This window comes from Oreochromis aureus, linkage group 3, assembly GCF_013358895.1.
Source record: "Oreochromis aureus strain Israel breed Guangdong linkage group 3, ZZ_aureus, whole genome shotgun sequence".
In the NCBI taxonomy this organism is placed as follows: domain Eukaryota; kingdom Metazoa; phylum Chordata; class Actinopteri; order Cichliformes; family Cichlidae; genus Oreochromis; species Oreochromis aureus.
In genome coordinates this window covers 19,072,399-19,093,810 of record NC_052944.1, presented here as the reverse complement: position 1 = coordinate 19,093,810, position 21,412 = coordinate 19,072,399, and the positions used below count along the sequence as shown (strand labels likewise).

The following is a 21,412-nucleotide window of genomic DNA, read 5'->3' as shown; positions in this document are numbered from 1 at the left end:
GTATTGCACCAATATCTTTGCTTATGCCATGACAGTACATCAGTCAAAGGTTCCTTTTGTCCTAAGGAGTACTTCCCCTGATGTAGAATGCTCCTGAGAACTGTGATGGTTACCAATCCCTGCGGTGGACTAGTCCCACTGGTCCGTTGTGTCTTTACTGGCTGTAATTTAGACTTGAACTTTTATCTGAGACCAGCTAAAATCTATAGTAATATCTTTAATGCCAGCATATTGGTGAGAAAGTAGAGAATCCCACTCTGACACAAACAATATTGTAAGTAAAACAGTACAAATGTATTTAGTGAGTACGTTTGGTTTTCATTTTGTCTCTGCAGGTATACTTATACCCTGTGCCCATTCAATCAAGTTACACAAAAGAGCACGGCAGGAGTAGAGGTCTCATTAGGGTAAGTACCTCAATCACTGTTTCTTTTGTGCACACAGTTAAAATCCCAATCACTGACCAGCCGGGGTATGTCTGGGATCATGTGGGAAAAAATTAAAGACAGTTTATAGAACGACATCTTTCCGAAGGGCTTAACAGAACTCTGCGTACTGTGGCCTGAGACATTTAGGTTCTATAGCAGACCATAGTCAATATTTTAATATGAAGCCACAAAGCACTTTTAGTACAATTCACATACATTTTCGCTCCCCTGGGCTTTCATCGTGCACTAAAAGCCAAGAAGGGCATTTTTCTCATTTATACCAATTAGATAAATTCAGTGACAGCATTGTTCATTTCATGATTCGACCTGAAACAAATCCCACCCCTGCACTCCCCAGAAAGCTCTTTAATCATTGTTACAGTGCTCATATGAAGTTACCCTAAGACCAATATTTGCACTATTGATTCTTTTTTATTGTTATTCAATCTCTGTTAGCTTCGTATGACCTTTAATCAGTCACTAACAGATCTTTATTATATTTTTAATACCTTTTGATCAATGACAAAACGGAGCAGCTTTCATATACTGCTGGGGTTATATTTCCTCAGCCTCCAAGGGTTTCAATTTCATCAAAAGGTTTACATTCTGGTCTTTTACCGTACCCTTGGGAATGGCTTTGTCAACTGTTGGACACAGGTGTGTATCAAGAAGGCCGTGTGCTATGAAAGAAGCCACTCAGTCCCCACTGAAATGCACCTTTAATTGTCATAAGCCTTTTTATTTTGATTTTTTGGAGATCCATCTGCTGTTAAGCAGTATATACCAGTGAAATATCTACTACTTGATTGTATTTTTGTCTTGCGTATGACTTTAAACGCTGGCTGTTATTCAGTCATTACTTTCGCTTCGGCGACCACATCACCTCACCTTTCTCTTCACCGTAACATCTCTGTCAAAAACAAGAAGAAAAAAGAAAACATACATCAAACAGATGTTTTTTTCCTGTTTATTTACTTACTTTTTCTTCTCTTATGAATTTTTGATTTGAGGTGATAATTATGGGATGTCGCCTCACTGTCCTTTTCCACTCTCTCATTAGCCTTGGCTGTCCGTCACCTGACACTTTTATAGGCTGCAATTATGGAAAACCTATTCCATCCACACTGACACCTATGCAAAAAGCTTTTATGATCCACGTCAGCTCCTCCCCTAAGAGGAGGACTGAGTTGCGCTGGTGTGTTTTTTCGACTCAGCAGCCACACAGACTAACGACTTGTTTTGCGGACGGATAATAAAAAGGTCTAAAATGACCGTGGAAAATTTGCGACACGGAGTCAAAACATTTTGTCTGCTTTGAGATGTGATGCCATTAGGGCCCAACTTGAAGTAAGACTCGAGATAATTTATCCGCAATTATTCTTCCGTGCAGATACAGTGTTTTTTTTCCCCTTTCAGGTGGAAAATTAATTGGAATCTAAAGCAGAGCTGTTTTCTTCTTCTTCTTCTTTTCTTTTTTTTTTTCCACCATCAACTCCCACACTATCTGCTCACTTTTGGAGCGTAAAGTGCAATGCTTCACCATGTTTTTAGCGCAGGAAAGAGGAAGAACAGAATGCTAACTGTGAGTAATGTGACCCCAGCGCTTCTGCCTGCCTGTCACTCATCATGGTATGGAAGGGCAGAAGGACTAAACGAAACCAATGGTCAAACACGCCAAAATCTCTGCCAAACAGGACTCGAGGGACAGATTTCAAATGTATATTTATTTATTTTTTTCCCCACATTCCAGCGTTTTTTCACGCTGATGACTAAGACTAAACACGATGTTGGATTTTTCCATTGAAGTCAGAGAAAAATAATAATGCTAGCTTAATATAAGTTGTCGTGTTATCACATGTACCTCATTGGTATTTTCTGGGTGTAGGCGGGCAGTGCGGCTCTATATGATGTACTATACTGTTTCCAGAGTGCGTGTAGTGAAGGTGGACTGCTTTCAGCTGAGGCGGGGGGAAGGGGAGGCACATGAATCATAGCTCGCATGGTGGGTATAAAGTTCATTTTTTTATCCAGACAGACCATCAGTCAGGCCTTGCAGGATATGGCCGGGCCTCCTGATATCAATCTGCATGGAGGCCTCCTCTTTCTCCCCAGAGGGGGTGAGGAGGGAGAGGGGAGTGCTTTGATTTAAACGGCAGCATTTATCACACCTGCTCCAGCATCCTAAAGGACAACCATGTGAGACAGAGAAGAGGTGGCGGTGGTGTCGGAGAAACAGCATTATCATGCGCGGCCTCCCACTGGAAGCGTAGCTGCCGTGGCGATGACATTGCTAATACTCGCTCGTACGATTTTTTGACTAATTTGGATTAGTCGTGTTACGTTTCCGCGGCATTAAATTGATGGCGCCGCTGCCCAATTTCGATTACGGCTCACGGCCTGCACAGTTTGCGAAGTGTGTCACGGCTCATAAAAGTTGAAATTGTACCCTGAGCCTTAACCTTCCTTCATGCTTGGTTTTGCAGCATAGTTTGGCGTTAGACCATTAACTACACAAATGTTTGCGAGGAACAATAAATCAACCTGGCAACGCTTTCTTTTGCAGCTGCTCGCTCTTATATTGTGGCCACACACTGCCAAAGGTTTCATAAGGCACAGCAGTCACTCTCTGTGCTTCCAATTATCTGTAAACGCAGATATTATACAACACATATTCACCTCTTGAATTCCAATATCTCTGTTTTCCATTTAGCTTTTCTGCCTTTCGGCCTCGGCGTCACAAGCGCTTCCTGAAATGGCTATTGTAACACTAACATCAGCCATGATAATGATAATAGAATAGGAGAAAATGCTTGCATTGCGACAAACACTATCCCAACGTGACAGCGTCGTCCATCTTCATAATGTCCCCGCGGTACCCACCCCCGCCCTCCTCCTCAAAGGGCAGACATGCTAGGTGCATTGACAAGACAGCAAATGCAGAGCTGCTAAATGCTTCTGGAAAAGTCCAAACAGAGACGCACGCGGGCAGATCTCTTGCTACCTCTGTGCTTATGCGAGGTATTGCAAGCACTGCCGTTACAATTTGTTTGATGGAGAAACACCACATGCAGAGAATTAATACTGTGTTAACAAACAGAACATTGATCATATTGTCACCAGCATGTCACATTAATTTCCAAAAAGCCAATGTGGTATTGAGATCACTCCTTACAACGTGGGAGGAAATTTGGACCGTTCTTCCTTAGAGAACTGCTTCAGTTTAGCCATATTCTTAGTGTGTCTGGTGTGAATGGCTGGATGTCTGGGCTCTGACTGGACCGCTCCAAAACACAGATTTTCTTTGTTGAAAATCATTGTGTGCCAGAGTTGCTTTAATGTTTAAGGTTATTGTCCTGGTGTGTCATCCAGCTAGTGCTGACCCAAGGCCACAGGCCACAGGTCACGGGGGAAAATTGTGTATTCCCCAACCCGGTTGGTGAGTAGTTGCTGGATAGTGAAATCGATTGAAAAGCGGGTTCTGCACCAAAAGCCTCTTAGTGATTGCTGTGGTCAATAGCAGATTGCAGCAGTCATCTATACTGTGCACAGAAGGTGTGTGCAAGCACTCTGAGACACTCTCACTCACAGTCTCTAGGCCTGGATTACTAAGGACTAAGTAAACCAGGTAGTTTACTTTTCCCTCAGTGATGAGCTATTTGGTGCCTCATGTGGTCAGCAGGTCATCTACCTATATGAAGGTCGGTGGATTGATCCATCTCCTACAATCCATGTGTTGAAGTATCCGTGGGCAAGATCCTGAACCCTGAGTGGACTGAGTACGTTTATCTGAGTGTGTTTGTTAGATAAAAGAGCTTAGGCACAGATCAAAGAATGTGTGTGACTGGGTGAATGTGCTTTGAGTGCTCAAGTTGAGTAGAAAATAAGTTCATTTACCATTTTTAAGTTGGTCTGCCCCACTGCCCCAGGCGGCTGCCCCTCTCTGGTTCTGCCGGAGGTTTCTTCCTGTTAAAAGGGCGTTTTTCTTTCCCACTGTCACCTAGTGCTTGCTTATAAGGGGTCATCTCATTGTTGGGCTTCTGTCTCTCTATGATTGTAGGGTCTTTACCTTACAGTATAAAGTGACATGAGGCGATTTTTGTTGTTATTTGACGATATGAAAATTAAAATGGATTGAACAGAATTGATTGTGTTGGGAAACTAGCAGCTTCTTTTGTTGTTTTCTAATTTCATGCTGCTGATAAAACAGGAATCAGCACCAAAGATTCCTTCAAGCTTTAGCCTTTTACTGCATTAAACATATTTAACTTTTAAAAGAGTTTCCAGAAAGTGCTTTGTCAACATTTAAGCAGTTTGCCTAATGTTTAAACCCCCCTATTTTTCTTTATATTCACAACAGTTAGAGAAAATACAATCTCTGGAAGGTATGCCGTCATCACAATGTCAGGCTGTAATAAATTAGAAATATTTATGTAGGTGCCTTTAAATTCGCACTAGGCTAACCACACAGAAACAGATTGAGCTGTAGTGATACCAACAAACACAAAGTAATTTCTTAACATTAAACAATTTGCGCCAAATGCAATAAAAGATTAGAACCGATGTGAAAAAACACAGATCCTGTTAAAGATTTGAAATGTGTGGCCACACAAAACCAAAAGAGGAAGAGAATGCATTAAGGGAATGACGGTGTCTTATTAATAAAGATGCGTTTTCCTGCAGACAGAGGAGGATGGGATGATTTAAATGTATCCGCGAAGGAGGACGGGATCAGTTGAGGGGGTCATCCAATGAGTTTTTGTTTTGGGACTCCAGGGAAATCAGGTGGCCGCGCAGTCAGGGTCATGGGGGCCAGCGTATGTTGCCCTGCAAAGTTCAAGGAGCTGGGCCTTCTATTGCGCCGGGGTCAGACCGCTCTACACTCATCATCATTGCAAGCACACGAGGAGGGAGGGAACAAAAAGGCAGTGCTAAAATTGTGCAGGGGCCGGCGAGCAGCTTGCTTGCTCACCCTTTGCCCTTGGAAACACGCTGTGTTTGACAGTCCAAGCTTGGAATGCGCCCAACATCCAAAGCTGAAAACAGGATAGACAAAACAGGAATAATAATAACTCCTAGACACACTGCTGGGCGGCTATAAGCAGACAAGCCATAAAACAGTGGAAGACTACAAAGGGAAGATTTACACCACACCTATGACTCAGGCTCACACTTTCAAAATAGGGAAATATAATAAGGAAAGGTTATAAATGTTTCAGTATATGAATATTATGATTGAAGCTGATGCATGGGCTGTAGAGGTAGGTGCAGATTGTGCTAGTGTGCTATCGAGTCAAGGGAGGAAAAGAAAGAGTATTGTGAAATGGGGGGAGAAAAAAAAAAGGCTATTAGTGTTGTCAGTTTCTCCTGCTGGTTCATATCGCTCAGTATTCAAACCCACAGGTCTCCCTTGAACTGCTTTATTGAACAGTAGATTTTGAAACAGAAAACAGTGGAGAAGTGAGGTAGCCTAGCAACATTGAAACCACAGTGAATGACTGTGTATGCCCACTGCGAAGGAACCAGGCAGTTGAAATGACAGCGCAGAGCAACCCCAGAGAGAGTGGGATGTGCTGGCCACCGTGAAAAATACAAATAGGGCGGCTGTTTGTGGCGGTATGCGGCAGACATACGTATGCCGCTTCCAGAGTGGCGTTTTCTCGGGCTAGCGTTTTCTCACACCTAGGCTAGGCTCACTTACGTGACCCCATGTTGACCACATGACCACACAAAAGATCACCAGAACGTTGGGGAGGAAAATTTTCCCAGATACTGACAAGAAAAAGAAAAAAAATGCAGCTATTCAAATACCTTCAGGCTGTCTGAGTCCTTTGGGGGGGGAGGGGGCACTAGTTTGAGCAAATTTATTAGCACAAACCTAAGAAAGGAGAGACCACTCTTTGTGACCATGGTAATATGAAATATGCTCAGTGGATCGATAAGAGTCAGTTCCTCATGAATACAGCTGAAAAGCGCCACGTCTTTTTAGAAGCATTAAAAAGGAATGAGGTCCTGATGGAAAACATATCGCCTCCGTTCTCATTTTTAGATTGATTACTATTCACTCGCAGTTTTCTGCAGTGCTGCACACGCATAAACAGGAGAAAAGCACCGTCGCTAATTATCTCGATAGGTGGCCATTTCATTGCACGGCAATCATGAGGGAGTTTTAAGATTATTACTGTAAAACCACTTGAGCACTAGCAGATTACGAATGAGCACAAAGACACTGAACATCGACCCGAGACAGGAGCGATGCACATCGTCGCCTCCTGACGAAATAACCTTACTTGGGTTGCTGGCTACGAATGAAAATATGATCTAATAATGTGTGTCATTTTCGGGGCGCTATTAGCTGATTTTTTTTAAGATTTCACAAAATCTGTGTAACGTGTCGGTGAGAAACGTTAGATTCAGAATTTTTGTGACAGCAGTTGAATTTTTAACATTACCACCATCAAAAAGGCTGCAGTGGAGCAGCATGCACATAGACATAACCACAACCTACATCCTCCACATTTATAATAACCAAACACATCCTCATGGCCACGTCAAGCCACAATCATGAAACATTTGCCAAAAAAGTCTAATTTTTTGAGACTTGAGTCTCAGTACTACATGTACTGCTTTATTGTGCAATTTATTTCTCTCAAAAGCTCACAAAAGCTCACATCTACCAAATATGATACACTTGACGTTAACGGGTTTAGATGATGGACGCTACGTCCAGATGAACAGAATCAACTTTTGGAGATTTACTTACCTGCATGATTGAGCATGCATCAAGACGGGTTTAGATGTTGTTTGTATGGGGGTTTTTTTATGTTTAACGCATTTAATATTCACTCTTTCCCACTGCCATGGCCCCTCAGCTCGCCCATGTCCTCGTTGAACTGGTGACATTTAACTGGCTAGGTCTCATGGGAAATGGTGTTTGTTAAAGGCCACAAATCAGAGAAAATGCAAAGTTCATTTAAGTTTGGTTTTAAACCTCCACCTAGACATTCTCTCTGTCTAGGTGGAGGTAGAGCAGGTCACCTACTGATCAGAAGGTTGGTGGTTCAATCCCTGGCTCCTCCAGTCTGCATGTCAAGTATCCTTGGGCAAGATACTAACCCCAACTTGTTCTCTGATACATCCATCAGAGTATGAATGTGTGTGAATGTACTTAGAAAGCACCGAGTATAGATAAAGTGCTTGTGAGAATGGGTGTGATTGGGTGAATGTGGCTTGTTGTATAGAGCGCTTTGAGTACTCTGGGAGAGTAGAAAACTATGGTGGACAATAAAAATTAATCAACATTATTATAAATGCACCAGTTTCACAGCTCCAGCCCTTTGGCAGTACTGAACCCAGTGTAAGCTGTGCAGTCAGGCTGCTTTCCCCAAGATTAAATATTGTATAATTTGCATTGTTACAAATTGTGTTGCTTACATCAACAGTTTCATTTTGGGATGCAGTGCACATAGCAGTGGGTGGGCTAGATCAATAGGAAAAGGCAAAGTGATATCTGTACAGCACAAACGCACATTGTCTCCACAGACTAATAAACACCAATAACTCTTATAAAAACGCTGCCGCTGCTTTCAGTCGCTTTGGTTCGTTCAAGTCGCGGATTCCCTCTTAAATTTTGGCTCGATATAGACTTGGCATTATGCATAAAACGATATTTTCTGACTAATGTTATGGCATAGTGTTTAATCCTTCAACACCCACCATGCTGCTGCAGGTGGTTCGCTTATATGCGAGCAAATATAACTTGTTTATTGTTAGAACTTAGCGGCATTACAATGTCTCTGTCACATCGCACCTGGGTTATATTAACAGCAGGTCGATCCTTTTGAAAAACTCTCACCTTTTTCTAGAGCTAATATTTCACCTTTTTTTATTATTTGCAAAGTTTCTTGTTGCAAGCGAGTTCAGTGTTAATGCATAATAGTCGACCCGTCACGTGGAAAGTAGGCGCGCTGCATTTCCACGCGTGGCAAAAAGACTAATGACTGTTTGTTGCTCCGCTCTCCGCTTTTCTGGTTTTTTATGCGCTCACTTAATGAGTGCAGGGATGCTCCCTTTCATGTGTTCATATCAAAGCCAATCCCTTAATTGTTTTGATAGGCAGTTGTGGGGAGAGAGAGAGAGAGAGCGGGTTAAAAAAAAAAGTATTTATTTTAATTACTTATTTATTTGTTTCATCTTATCTAACCCGTAATGATTTAACCTACAGAGCAGCGACAGTTCCACTGGAACAAGTGCATAATTATACATTTAAGTGTTCTACTTAATGTGCTCGTTTTCAAGCTGTCAAGGTCATTCGCTGGAGTGCCATTAGTGAGGAGAGGGGCCCTCTTTACCTGGAAACATGGCAGCCCGCAGGATCATACAATAGTACACTAGTGCAGCCCACTCTGACAGCCAGGCAGATATAGAAATTCATTTATATAACACCCTCACTGATATAAGAAATGAAAGACCTATATATAAATATATATATCTGTTCCTAATGTTTTTATGATATATCGTCCCTGCACTTAACAGCCCACGCGCTATCAAGGGGTAATGACTCTTGTGTGTCTGAGGAGAGGGTTAAAGTGATGGGGAGTGGGGAGCTGACACTGTGAACCCCCGATGGCCTTTCTGCTGGGTAGTCATGGCAACATCTAGCCCAGTCGTTAATGAGGCACAAGTGAGCTGTTAACAGAATACTGATTTGGGTTTGACATCAGCCCTGATTCATATCTGTCAGGAGGTGTTGATGAAATATGCACCCCGACTCTGCTTTATAACCGTGCATAAAATGGCCTCGGCGTGCCGTCTGTGCGGCGAATGCAAAACACAACTCGCCGCGCCTGTTGTGTGTTACAGTTTCACAGCGATGACGTGGGTCAGCGCGCTCTACCTTAGGAGAAGTGTGCGGCAGAACAAAGAACCGTGTCTTTACGTAGTTCGTCCGTACACCGTTACATGTAACGATGCATCTCGGTCCCGTTCTGAAAACTTGCATCCCAAATATGGTGGAAAAAGGCAATATGTTTTCTTTGTGTGTCATTCACATGAAGCAAATTGAAAGCAAAGCCCTGACTGAGCATGTGCCCTTCACATGTTCCTTTGCCTATGAATTATTTATTAAGGTGCTGGGCACCGTGGGTGGTCGGAGGGTGAGAGGAGTGTCAGTGACTGGCACAGTAATGACAGTGCTTGGGCTCATCTGAGAAGGCTGCTCTCTGATTGGTGACCTGACATGAGGAAGTAAAGGTTATAGCAATGCCTGCTGCTGCTTCTGCTGCTGCTGCTTTGCTACAAGATGAAACATTTCCTTTTTTTCCCCCTTTTCCGTTTTATGGCGCCGTTTCACAAAATCCAAATTAACCACCAGCGCCCAAATTACTCTCTCTACCTGCCGGTGCCCTGGCCCGTCTCATGCTGTAAATGATTACGGCATTAACTGCATAGTGAGGGGACTAACGTGCTGCTCCAGACCCCGTGTTAAAGCAGCAAAAGCATAGCTGTGAGGTATAATTCATTTGCTGCGGCAGCTAATGAGTGGATGCTACAGTGGGAAGGTGACAGTAATAAGTGCAGACATTACACCATCTTAACATAGGTACTGTATTTCATTAGTACTGCAGGTGGTGAGGATTCAGTATAAGGACCCGGTTGTTGAAGAAGTTTTTATAAGTAATTTGACGCTGAGCTGGCATATCTGATGTGACAGTTCCTGTCGCTTCATGGCTGCAAATGAATAGAGCGCTTCTGAAGGAGCGGGCTTGATGTCGATGCTCTCTGTAACAGAAACTGATGGGAGTCGCCTCTGAAGCCGTTTATCTGTCGGTAAATTGGCATGACGGTTGTGTTTTTACTCGACTGTTTCTGGTTGCCAGACATGCTTGCAGTGAGATGTAATTGCTACCTGATTGTTTAATGTCTCTGCTGCGTTTTTGTAGCTTGTCCTTTGAGTAAATGTTAAAGTAAACACGTCCTTTTTTGGGTTTCTTTACTTCACTTTGGTTTTAATGAACTACAATCTTTCACTAACCTCGACTAAGCGCCATGAGAACCTAAAATAGCCGCGAATATTTGTGGCTTCAAGCACGTTGGCATTAAATACTCTTCCTTCTGCGTGATCATTCTGAAACACTGCAGATTCAATCAAGATTTTCTCATTCTGTCGGTAGTGAAATTCATCATTTTTAATCACAGCGCTCACACGAAAGCCATTTGTAGAAGAGAGGATTGCATTTTGAAGAATACAAGTATGAGTTTTTTTTATTGAAAAGCGTGTTTAATTTTGTCTTAAGAGAAAAAAGTGATTGAACTTCCACTTATCAAAATAAAGTCTAAAGTGGAGAGTCTAACGAGAGACTTAACCGACTGTTGAATTTGATTTGTTTTTAGTCATTTGCTGAAAACCTGCATTATGTGCCCTTTAACTGTTATAAACAATGGTATATAAGCATGTGTCCTTTGTATGATTGTGTGGGTTCACCTCGGGTACTCCGGCTTCCTCCCACAGTCCAAAGACATGCAGTTAGTGGGGTTAGGGTAATTGGAAACAATAAATTGCCCATAGGTGTGAATGGGGGACTGAATGTGAGTGCGATTGGTTGTCTCTGTCTATGTGTTAGCCCTGCGACAGACTGGCGACCTGTCCAAGTGTACCCTGCCTCTCACCCTAAGACAGCTGGGATAGGCTCCAGCGCACCTCACGACCCTATAAAGGATACGCGGAAGTGAATGAATGGATAGACAAAAACAGAATTCTCAAAGCTTGAAAGTCTGTATTTAGTATGACCACCTTTATTCCTCAGCACATCTAAACTCTTTCTCATAATTTCTTTGAAGAGTCTTCAGGAATAGTTCTCCAGGCTTCTTGAAGCTCTTCTTTGGATGTTTCTGCCTTTTTTTTCTGTTCTCTGTCAAGATGATCCTACACTGCCTTAATAATGTTGAGGTCTGGGGAGGCCAATCCATGACTGATAGGGTTCCACTGTGTGTTTTTCTATCCAGGTTTGCTTTTACTGCATTGGCAGTGTGTTTGGGATCATTCTCATACTGGCAAATGGAGAAATACTACTCCTGCCAAAATGTGTTGTCTTTGACCCACCCACCAATCAAATAGGCTGGTCATTATTTTGTTGGCTATGTAGCATCCTTAGATTCAGATTCAGAGAAGTCTAGTCTGTGTTTCAGGTTAGAAATGAACGTAACAATGTGTGCCGTTTTGCCTGGTCACTGGTACCTTCGGTTTTTAATGCTCAACAAGCATTTAAAGTCGACCTTCAATACGGGTTGCAATGCTCTATTCTGCTACTGCTTCAGCATAGTATGATGTAACATGTCATGATTAAGGTGTCACGTATGTCCCGATACAGACAGAGGGTTACTTTCTTTTTCATTTAACTGTATGTGAAGCTATGAAGTTTCATGAATGCATATACTCTATGCAGGTGGTTTGGTTTTAATGCACGATAGGTTGATGCTTCGTGTCATTTACTTCAGCTTTCTAATGTCTACATAGATACAAAGAAACCTCTGTAGGCAAAAATAGTTGAGGAAACATTCTAAAAGAGGCCACCATGGTCTTCTTTTCCCGATGGTCCTCTCCAGTGAAGGCCTGGGGTCTCACATGCACACTGACATGCCCATTAAGGCATGCAAAAATACACTTTTGGCCCAGATTCTCCCCCCGCTCAGTATCTGCAGGGTGTTTGAGCACCAGAGTAGAGTTGTCCAAAATAATAATTGCTTCTGAAAGGCTGATTTGTGGCTGTATCAGAGGGGGTAACTCTCCTGTCATTGTTGAGCGAGATTAGCCGTGGATCTTCGGGATTTATCACTCGAGGCATACGGATTAGCACTGCGATGAAGTTTAAAACAGAACCGCTGGCGACCACATCATTTTTGAGAAATAAGAGGAGCTTATATCAGCTCAAGTCATTATCAGAAGGAGAAAAGGGGCCTAATCAGCTCTTTTAATGCTAATTACTCTTCATCAGGATTAGATTATATATATTAAAACAAAAAAACCTGCTCTGACAGCTATAAAGTATTGTTTTAAATTCCTGAAGTGACAGTTTGGATAATCAACAACATACTGTAGTCCCACCCCCATCTTTTCTAATATATACATATAAACACACACAGCAGGCCTGTTTGTGGGCACTGGATTAAAAGAAATCACAACTCCACCTGCTTTTCAGTATGTCAATAGAAATCACACCTTAGTGGAGACCAAATTAAATGAAATTGCCTCCCTAATGTGCACGGGTAAGAGGCATGTCTGGATTCTCCGAGGCCCACCATCTCACCAGCAATGCAAAGTAGATGTACGGATAATAGTTTTAGCTGGCCGGATACGCTGCTATTACAGGTTTATCTTTGATGGAAGGTGCCTTTTATAGCATTAAGAGAGGCCAGACAAAGAAAGGATCGTAACGCAGATATCTGGAAATAAGATTCTGGACGTTTTAAGCCTGAAAAAGAGCATGGCTTCAATATCTTCCATCATTAATCATTAAAAAGGAAGTCTGGGTTTGTGGACCCTCGTTTCCTGTGGTTGGAAATGGATTTCTACCCTCCGCCGGCAGCGCTAATCTATTTACATACTCAAAATATGTTCATCCGTGCCATTTTTCTAAAAACAGAAAAAGACGTCGGTTTTTTTTGTTTGTTTCTCGTCGCTGTTTGAATAGTAATGTTTGGAATTCTCTGTAGCTCTGTTCAAACAGGTGCAGTAGATCAGCCAACAAGAAAATACATATAGTAAAGCAGATCATTTAAGGAGACTGACCCTGCTGCTACAAGTGTGAGCGAGCATGATTTGTGTCATGGCTGCAGCTTAAAGCCAAACTGTGACAAATTGGATGAGAAAATGAAGTTGTCACTGAGCCAGAGGGGTCAATTTGCACATTTGGGTTCAGCTATATTGTCTGTCACGGGGTCAGAGTAACATATAGTAATGTTTATGCACCCTGGTGCCTTGAAATTAAGCAGTTTTCCACAGGTGTGAACACCTGGCAGTGCACTAGTCTGTTGATAGGTGTGGAATGGCTTTATAAAATGGCCTGCCAATACCGACTGCGAGTAGGTATTATTACGGGGAATGATCTGTCAATAAGATTCCATCTCCCGACTGGAACACTGGATTGTGTTGGCCATATCTCAGCAATAACTCAAGCCTAATTGACGGGGGCCTATGCCGCCTCCTGGGGCACGAGAGAGCTGACAGAGTGAGAATGGAGATTAAGGAAGGAAGTGAACGAAGGTGAGGCGGGGGGGATGAGCTGTGTGTGCGCGTTAGGGGGATTGGGGGGCTGGAGGGGGTCGGGATGGATGAGCCGGCGCAGAGGTGATGCGCAAGGGATCGCCGGTCAACTCGCGGCGCAAGCTGGAGCGCTGTCGCTTTCTCCACTTGGCATGTCTGCCGGCCCTGACAGCAATCCATTTGAGGGCCTCCTGGTGCTAACAGAGTGCTAAAACCCAATCAAACAGGCTCGAAGGAAAAAGGCGAGGCGCTCGGTCCCGAGCCGGCTCCCACTTGTGTGAGCAATTCACCTTCGACTGACCCATTCGGGCGTCTTAAATAAGCCATGCGCATCAAGGAGAGCAGAAAAGTCACACTCGGGGACCTGAAGACAGCCGTGTGTCCGTACAAGCAGGAGAGTGTTTTTGAAATCAGAGATGACTCCATATTTTCTCTCGTTGAGGTCAAAAGAGGAAAAAGAATATTTAGAGGAGTGAAAAATTCTGCATTTCTTGGAAAAAACTTAAACACCCAGAATAGACAGTCCTTTTTTTGTTTACAGCCTCTCATTATGACTATAATAATTAATTATTATTATTTCTTGTGTGTCGTTTAAGATTTATGATAACTTGGGTCAAAAATGAAAAAAACTAACAAATTTTTGTTGTTGTTGAGCTTTAGAGCAATGCACTTTACTCAATGTCAAGCTGTCAGCGTAATATCCTACTGAGATCAATTAGAACCACCAATAAAAATATCATAATAGGTCATGAAATAAAGCAGATTAGCCTTCATAACACTAAACGCAATACTCAGAGCAGCTCTTGCTATGTTAATCCCCTGCGGAAAGGTCAGTGCAAGCACATTGATCAAGGGCTGGGTCCTTGTGACAGGATTGCCACTGGTGACGGATGCACTTAGGCAAATTAAAAGAATACTTTGAATTTATAGCTTTTTGCAGCTCTTCATCTTGGCCGATTAATAGAAGACCAACAAGCCATTAGAGGGGGGAGGGGCTGCAGGTTTATTTTTCCCATTTGCTGTATGTTTTCCGGAAAGTGAGGCAAAGATTGATTCTATTACTCGCGCTTTGTCTTGACAGGAAAATAGTTCCTAGCTGGAACAAGAAGGCAAGAGATCAGAGCGAGACATATTTCAATAAAATCTTCAGTCAGTCATGCACCGAGACCCCCCCCCCCTCTCAACAGGATTACAATCTTTTTTTAAAAATCAGTGCTTACCACCAGCGCCGCTACAGTTGACACCACCTCAAAGAAGCTGCTCGAGCTCAACAAAAGATCAGAGGAAGTTAGCCAGTAAAAACATAATGAAATGGCATCTGTCACTACTGTGTTGGATGGAGTCCACTGGCACCCTGGTTTGCTTTGGTTTTCATAACTCCCCTTGAAATGTTTGGTGAGAATGTAATTAGCTAGCACTGGGCAGGCACAGCCTCATTCGAGATAGGCTTCTCTGTTTTCCTCTTCTCCTTCCCTCCTGCACACAGTATTAATTCTGACAAAACGGTAATTAATATTTCCCCTCCATTGTTGAACAGGAGAGGGGACGTGATTGTCGGTGCCAGGAACCAAACAAGGGCACTGCCAGGCTGCCCATCTTGCCAGCTTTTTATTTTCGCTGAGAGAAAGTGTTTTTCAATAAGCCAACTGAGTGGTGTTTACAAAAAAGGAAAAAAAGTTGTGTTTTTTTTGGCTGAGTTGGTCCTGGTTAACTCTTAAAAGACCATTTTTGACCATTAGATAGGAACTTTATTTCCACACAAACATGCACAAACTTAAAGGTACATTAAGTCGTTTTTTTTATGTTATTTAATAGAAAAAAATAATATTATACTCAAATATACATTGATTAGTGTTTAATTAATTGATGTGTTCTCATAAACGTAGAATTAATCTATTAAAAATACATACAAGTGGGCGTTCTTTTGTAGAAGCTGCCATGTTTCCCCGTCATCTTGAACACAGTGGCAAAGGTGGACATTGCCCTTCCACCCATTTGTGTTTTACCTACATGACTAGAGGAGGTCAAATATGTAATTTTCGAAATGCAGAGGGGAACTTGAAGGTGTCCACTTGTAGTGGAGGAACATTCACTGAACCTTCACACTTAAAATATGAGGAATCTTATTCGTGTTTGATCATTGGAGAAGAGGTCCGCTTCGCCTAAGAAGCAAAAACAAGAAGGAAAAAGTCAACATCACTGGCATCTGAATAAAATGTCAACCTCTTCCTCTTCACCTCAAGCCTCATCTCCTGAACTGAAGTCCGAGTTTTAACACACAAAACGTTCTTATTTGTTTCCAAAATTGTCACAGTTACTGTCCTCAGATTACACCTGCGACCCTCCCGTCTCTGGACAGCTGAAAAGCAATCTGACTAAACAGCAGCCAGCTAAGTTTACCAAGCATCACTCACTAAGATCCAGTGTTAGATCCATTTCAAAAACTGTTTCAGCGACTCCAGCTAACAGCGGCAAAAACAGCAGCGCTTACTGACAGAAAGTTCACAATATCCTCAGGAACCCAGTATCAATATCATCAGACACAAGTAAGCGTCACCGACCCATCAAGTCGTATCGGTCTTTACAGTCATATCAACCATTATAGACACAGCTGTTTCTAACCCGGCATTGGCCGCTGAGGTAAACAGTGGACTGACAGCCTACCTAGAAAGCAAAAGTCTCTGTGGTGGATCCAGACTCTTATTATTATTGGAGTACAGTCACTACTGATGAGCAGTGGCCAAAGCTGTGGACTCGGAATGGTGAAAACTTAAAATACTGCAAAATATTTAATTGACACATTGTTTTTTTTATTCCTGATTTATTGTAAAGTGTTGATATTATTCAAAGATGTCCTAAAATGTCTTTTTACACGTTGTGCCTGTTGGATACATGAAGTATAATCTAAATAATTCTCTCTCTTGGCCGACTAAAACATGTTTGTCCTGCAGTGGCCACCGTAACGACAATTATGCACTTAAATTTGAAGGAGAAAGCAAACAGAACTCTGTTGAATGCAATCGGCAATGCGCTGACATCTAGTGGTGAAATTTTACACACTGTACCTTTAAGTAAAATAACATATATTATGTCTTAGGTCATTTCATTTTTAAACATTTTTCAGGATGTGGGGGATGTGGACAGGAAAGCCAAAGAACCACTACAGTCAGATGGTCTATGAGAATGGAGAGCCCTGCTGGCAAGGAGGTTCACGCAGTACTACAGTAAGCACAACAAACTGTATATATCTTTAATCATCCTTTACAACCCAAACCCTCTTACAGTAATGAGAGCACCAAGAGGCGGACATGAATAAACTAACAGATATTCAAATGAACAAATGGTATATGCACACACTGACAGACTGTCAGACAAGCAGATGGAAGGATGAAGGCTGTGCGCAACTCATTATAACTCCACCCAAAATAAAAGATGGGATACAGAGCCTGTTTTATTTGAATTCAGTTGGAGAATAATTTAGTAATTATACTAATGTTTCCTCTCATTTTATAAGCAGGGTACCAGGAGCAGAGCTGCCACCCTGCACATGCAGGCAAGGCTGCAAATCTTATGGTAGTTCTAGGGAAAGCAACAAGATGAACACTTGACTCGACGCCAAGTCAGAGCGGGGTAAATGGACACTGCACTAAGAGAAAACTAAAGGAAGCAGGCAAACTGAGCTCCTTCTCTCGATGTTAACCAGGAAATAAAATGAGACCTGTGTCCCCCGGTCTGCCTCATCCCGGGCATGTGCATTTCAACAATCAGGATCGAGTCAATCAGTCCTCATGGCGTGCTCAGCAGCCTGGCAAAAATATGTTATGTCCAGAGCCAAGTGATTGAAAGCGACTTACCCCCCCCGACACGCACACTGTTCGTCAGTCTGCACTGGTTTTCATGGTTAATCTTGCTGCTCCGTTTGCATTCATCTGCAGCGTTCTCCTCTTCTACATATTCCCAGCATCACACTCTCTCTCAGCCAGTCTTTATGACATCCATTTACATTTGTGTGTGAGAAATTTGCTCAGTTAAAAATAAAGCACATTTAATCATCTGATTTTCTGCGCCTGGCCCCCCTCTTCAAATCACAGTCCAATAAATGTCATTTGCAAATGCATGTACTCATGCCATCCAGGGCCCCCCTTTGAAAACACTAAATTGAATTCCTTTGATACGACCCCCTAACTCTGCGCAGACGGCATAAATGAAGTCTTGTCAGAAGTAGACGCTCATTATATTTGAAACGCTGAACCTCAGCTTTGGGTAGCACACTCTTTCATTGCAGTGTACCATCTTGTATATGCTGGAGAAGAGGCGCCAGTGATGTATTGTTTTGCTGGTGGATATTGGGGTAATCCAAATTCAAGCGGTGCACAGTTTATCTTGTGTGTCTGTGGGGGAAGGTGAACTCAACTCTTTCAGTTATTAATTAAGTTCTGTGTCTGTGGTCATTAAGCACGAGCTACAGCTACCACAGCCGGATCTAAACCAGCTCCTTTCATTGACTCATTCATGGATAATTCCAGATTATTACACATGCGATCTGCTTTTTGTGGCACCGACTGTGATTTTGACAGTATTGTAGTCACAGGATGAACTCTGAGTATGGGTTAGCGTTGCTAAATACATGGGTGAAAATCCCCTGAACAGGTGACCAAACCACTTGTTTTAGCAAAAGTTTGAAGAGAAAACCTAAGCCAACAAGAACACAGCAGCAGTCACCTCGAGGCGCTTTATATTATAAGGTAAAGGGGCGGCGATCTGCTGCAACTGGTTGGTGATGAGAAGAGGGAGACAGGACAAAAGACACACTGTAGAAAAAAGCCAGAGATTAATAAACACTAATGATTAAATTCAGAGTCGTGTATAAACACAGTGACTGAAGAAGAACCAGTGCATCATGGGAAGCTCCTAGCAGTCCAGGCTTATCGTAGCATAACTACAGTAAGGGAGGATTCAGGGTCACCTGATCCAGCTCTAACTATGAGTTTTATCAAAAAGGAAAAGTAGAGAGGGTGTTTTTCCTCCAGAATAATATTTTTAGTATATTTAATGGGAGTATGCAAAATTTTACTTTCATACTATGAAGCTTTTTCAGATTACAGGCCCTGCATGTACTTAAGCATGGTTTGAAATGTTGGTGCTTTTATTTGACTTATTTCTCTCAGCATTTTCGAGCACTCGTAAGTACAGCGCTGACATTTTCAGGACTGAATAACACATTTAATCTCTGTTAAAAACTGCAACCCATTCGATTGAGGGGTGAGAGCACAGGGAGACTGGGCGAAACACAAGCTGTGGTAGAGAGAAAACATTTAATGAGATGCAGCAGTGATAGAAAAACATATGAGGAGTGAAGAAGAAATGCTCGGTGCATGATCAGCAGCCATCCCCACCAGCCTACCTGCAGCATAGCATAGGGATAGTTCAGGGTCACCTGTTCTGGCTCTAATTGTAAGCTTCACATTCACCGAGAAAAGTTTCCAGTGAAGAAAACTGTAAAACCTTCAAGGGTCACATCCCCACAGAGGAGAACTAGCTGACCAAAACAAGTCATAGCATGTGATGAAGAATACAGCGGTACGCAGACTGGAGCAGCGAGGGATCGAACCACCAAACTTTCAGTTGATTGATGACCTGCTCTACGTCCTGAGCTATAGCTGCCCTGGTGACTAATCACGTGTTGTGGCCTGGGGTAGTGTGGCGTCACTGTAAAATGTAAGGTTTAGGGGCTTCCAATGGACACAATTAATGCAGAAGCCAATCTGTCTTGCTCTGGGGTCCCTTTTATGGGCCAAAGTCTAAAATCCATGGATCTGGATTTCCCACAGTGCAGCATAACTGCCTGTTAATCAACCAATTCTTCCACACTTCCTTGTAAGATGTGTTTCTTCTACTGCTGTCTTACATTATTACATGTAGTGTATTAAAGGATAAATCGCCGCCAAGACTGAGCTATCGCTCCTTCACCTGCAAATTAAAACCAGACCGCTAATACTCATGGACAAGCGTGACAGAAAATACTTTGTCTCATCAAGCAGCGCACACCCACTTAATATCTCAGTGCAACAAGATACTAAGTGACATAACAAAAGACTATTTTAGTCTACCTACGGGACAAAGCCAAATCACCAGTTCTACTAGCCTGAAACTTCTGCACAACAATACCTGCCAGGTTCCCATCTCTGCCTCTTCAGGTGCTTTTGTTCGCCAAAGGGATTGTCTGTTCAGGGTGCTGAATGATGAGAGGGGTTGCCATGGAAACCACTCCCAAGTAAAAGAAGTTGTTTTCCCCTCCACTCTCTTGCAGGGGGCGTCAAAGTCACCTATTAAAGTCGTGACAGCAGTAATCACATCCTCCCCTGTCCTGTTCGCTCGCGGGGACGACAGCGGCGTTGTCCCATAAATCCACACTCTCTCTTACTCACAGAAACACTTTGCTTCACGCAAAGTCACAACAAATCAGCGGCTCCTTCTGTATAATTTTGTCATTTGTAGCAAGCCCCACTTCTTCGCAAAACTTTAAGAGAGGTTGTAAAACAAGTGGCAGGTCAACTTTAATCAGCTGCCTTTGTGTGATCAAACTGCCATGGCTCTTGACTCAGGCTAACAATGGCTCTTCTCAACCTCAACTTCTCTTTCTTTGTGCTTTTCTAGGTCACACTGACATGCGGAACGGAGACAGCCTTGCGATCAGTGAAAGAGCCCAGCAAATGCCAGTACATCATGGACTTTCAGACTCCTGTGGCCTGTCAGCCGGTGCTAAAGCAGCAGGGTATACACAGTGAACTGTGACCCATTCCCTTACTGGCCTAGCCCAGAATAACTTGGACCCCGTCCTCTCTTCTGCTAGCCCGCGGTGACAGGCTGGGGTCCTGAGGGTCCCCTCTGACATCTGTGTTGTCAGAACATATATACTTCCAAGGCAGTCTGGCTAAGGTCAGAGTCTGGTTTTCAGTAACCACTTTAGTTTCCATTGATTGTTACAGTGCTGCTTTCTTGCTGTTACACTTTAATATCTAAATAGAGCATTTACTGAATGATTTAGTTAACGCAACGTGTTCAACATTACTGTGTATTCCCTGTAAGTGTTTGCACTCAATGCTCAGCAATAAGCAATATTACTGTGTAAATAATGGGAGAAAGTGAAACCCAATCTATTGTAGGGTCTAAACACATTTCTGCTAATGTAATTGCCATTTTAAATAACTGCTCAGTAATATGCACAAATAAAAGGACTGTGTCCTTGCTCTTCATTATGACTGCCTTATAAAAATAGCCTTCCTTAACATCAAGGATATGTTGTATGTTTCTTATATTGAGCAAATTAAACTTATAAATAAATCACATGATCTTCCCAGAAGGAGCCGCATGTTCAGCCGTTTCCTGGTGCAGTTTAGCATAAAGCTAAATGATTCTATGAAAACTACAAAACAAAAAAACAAAAGAGTTGTTGCACTGGTTGCAATTTTCCTCATTGCACTAAACATGTACTTTATAATTTATAGTCCCTTTACTGTAACAATTCAATACAGTACCAAATGTGTGTTGTTCCACAGCTGAAAACAGTTCCCAATAAATGTATCTTACTACTCCTGAAACCAACAATACCCAGCTCTTACAGGCTTCAGTCACACAGGCCTAGAGACTGGTTGGCAACCTCTGAGCAACCTCTGATCACTTATAGAAGATTGCGTATTCCACATTTGCTTTGGTGGACACCAAC

General features: G+C 42.6%; 1 protein-coding gene across 1 annotated transcript in view; it reads left to right on the top strand.

Annotated features, from left to right (window-relative positions):
• Nucleotides 1–20,942, top strand: part of LOC116333166 (glucosidase 2 subunit beta-like) — a 157,152-nt gene extending 136,210 nt beyond the window's left edge. Inside the window, exons 13-15 of the mRNA XM_031756349.2 lie at nucleotides 336–407; nucleotides 16,811–16,910; nucleotides 20,344–20,942. Of these exons, the coding sequence (XP_031612209.1) occupies nucleotides 336–407; nucleotides 16,811–16,910; nucleotides 20,344–20,481 (310 nt within the window). The 3' untranslated portion in view covers nucleotides 20,482–20,942. The remainder of the gene's footprint in view (nucleotides 1–335; nucleotides 408–16,810; nucleotides 16,911–20,343) is intronic.
• The last annotated feature ends 470 nt before the right edge of the window (nucleotides 20,943–21,412 follow it).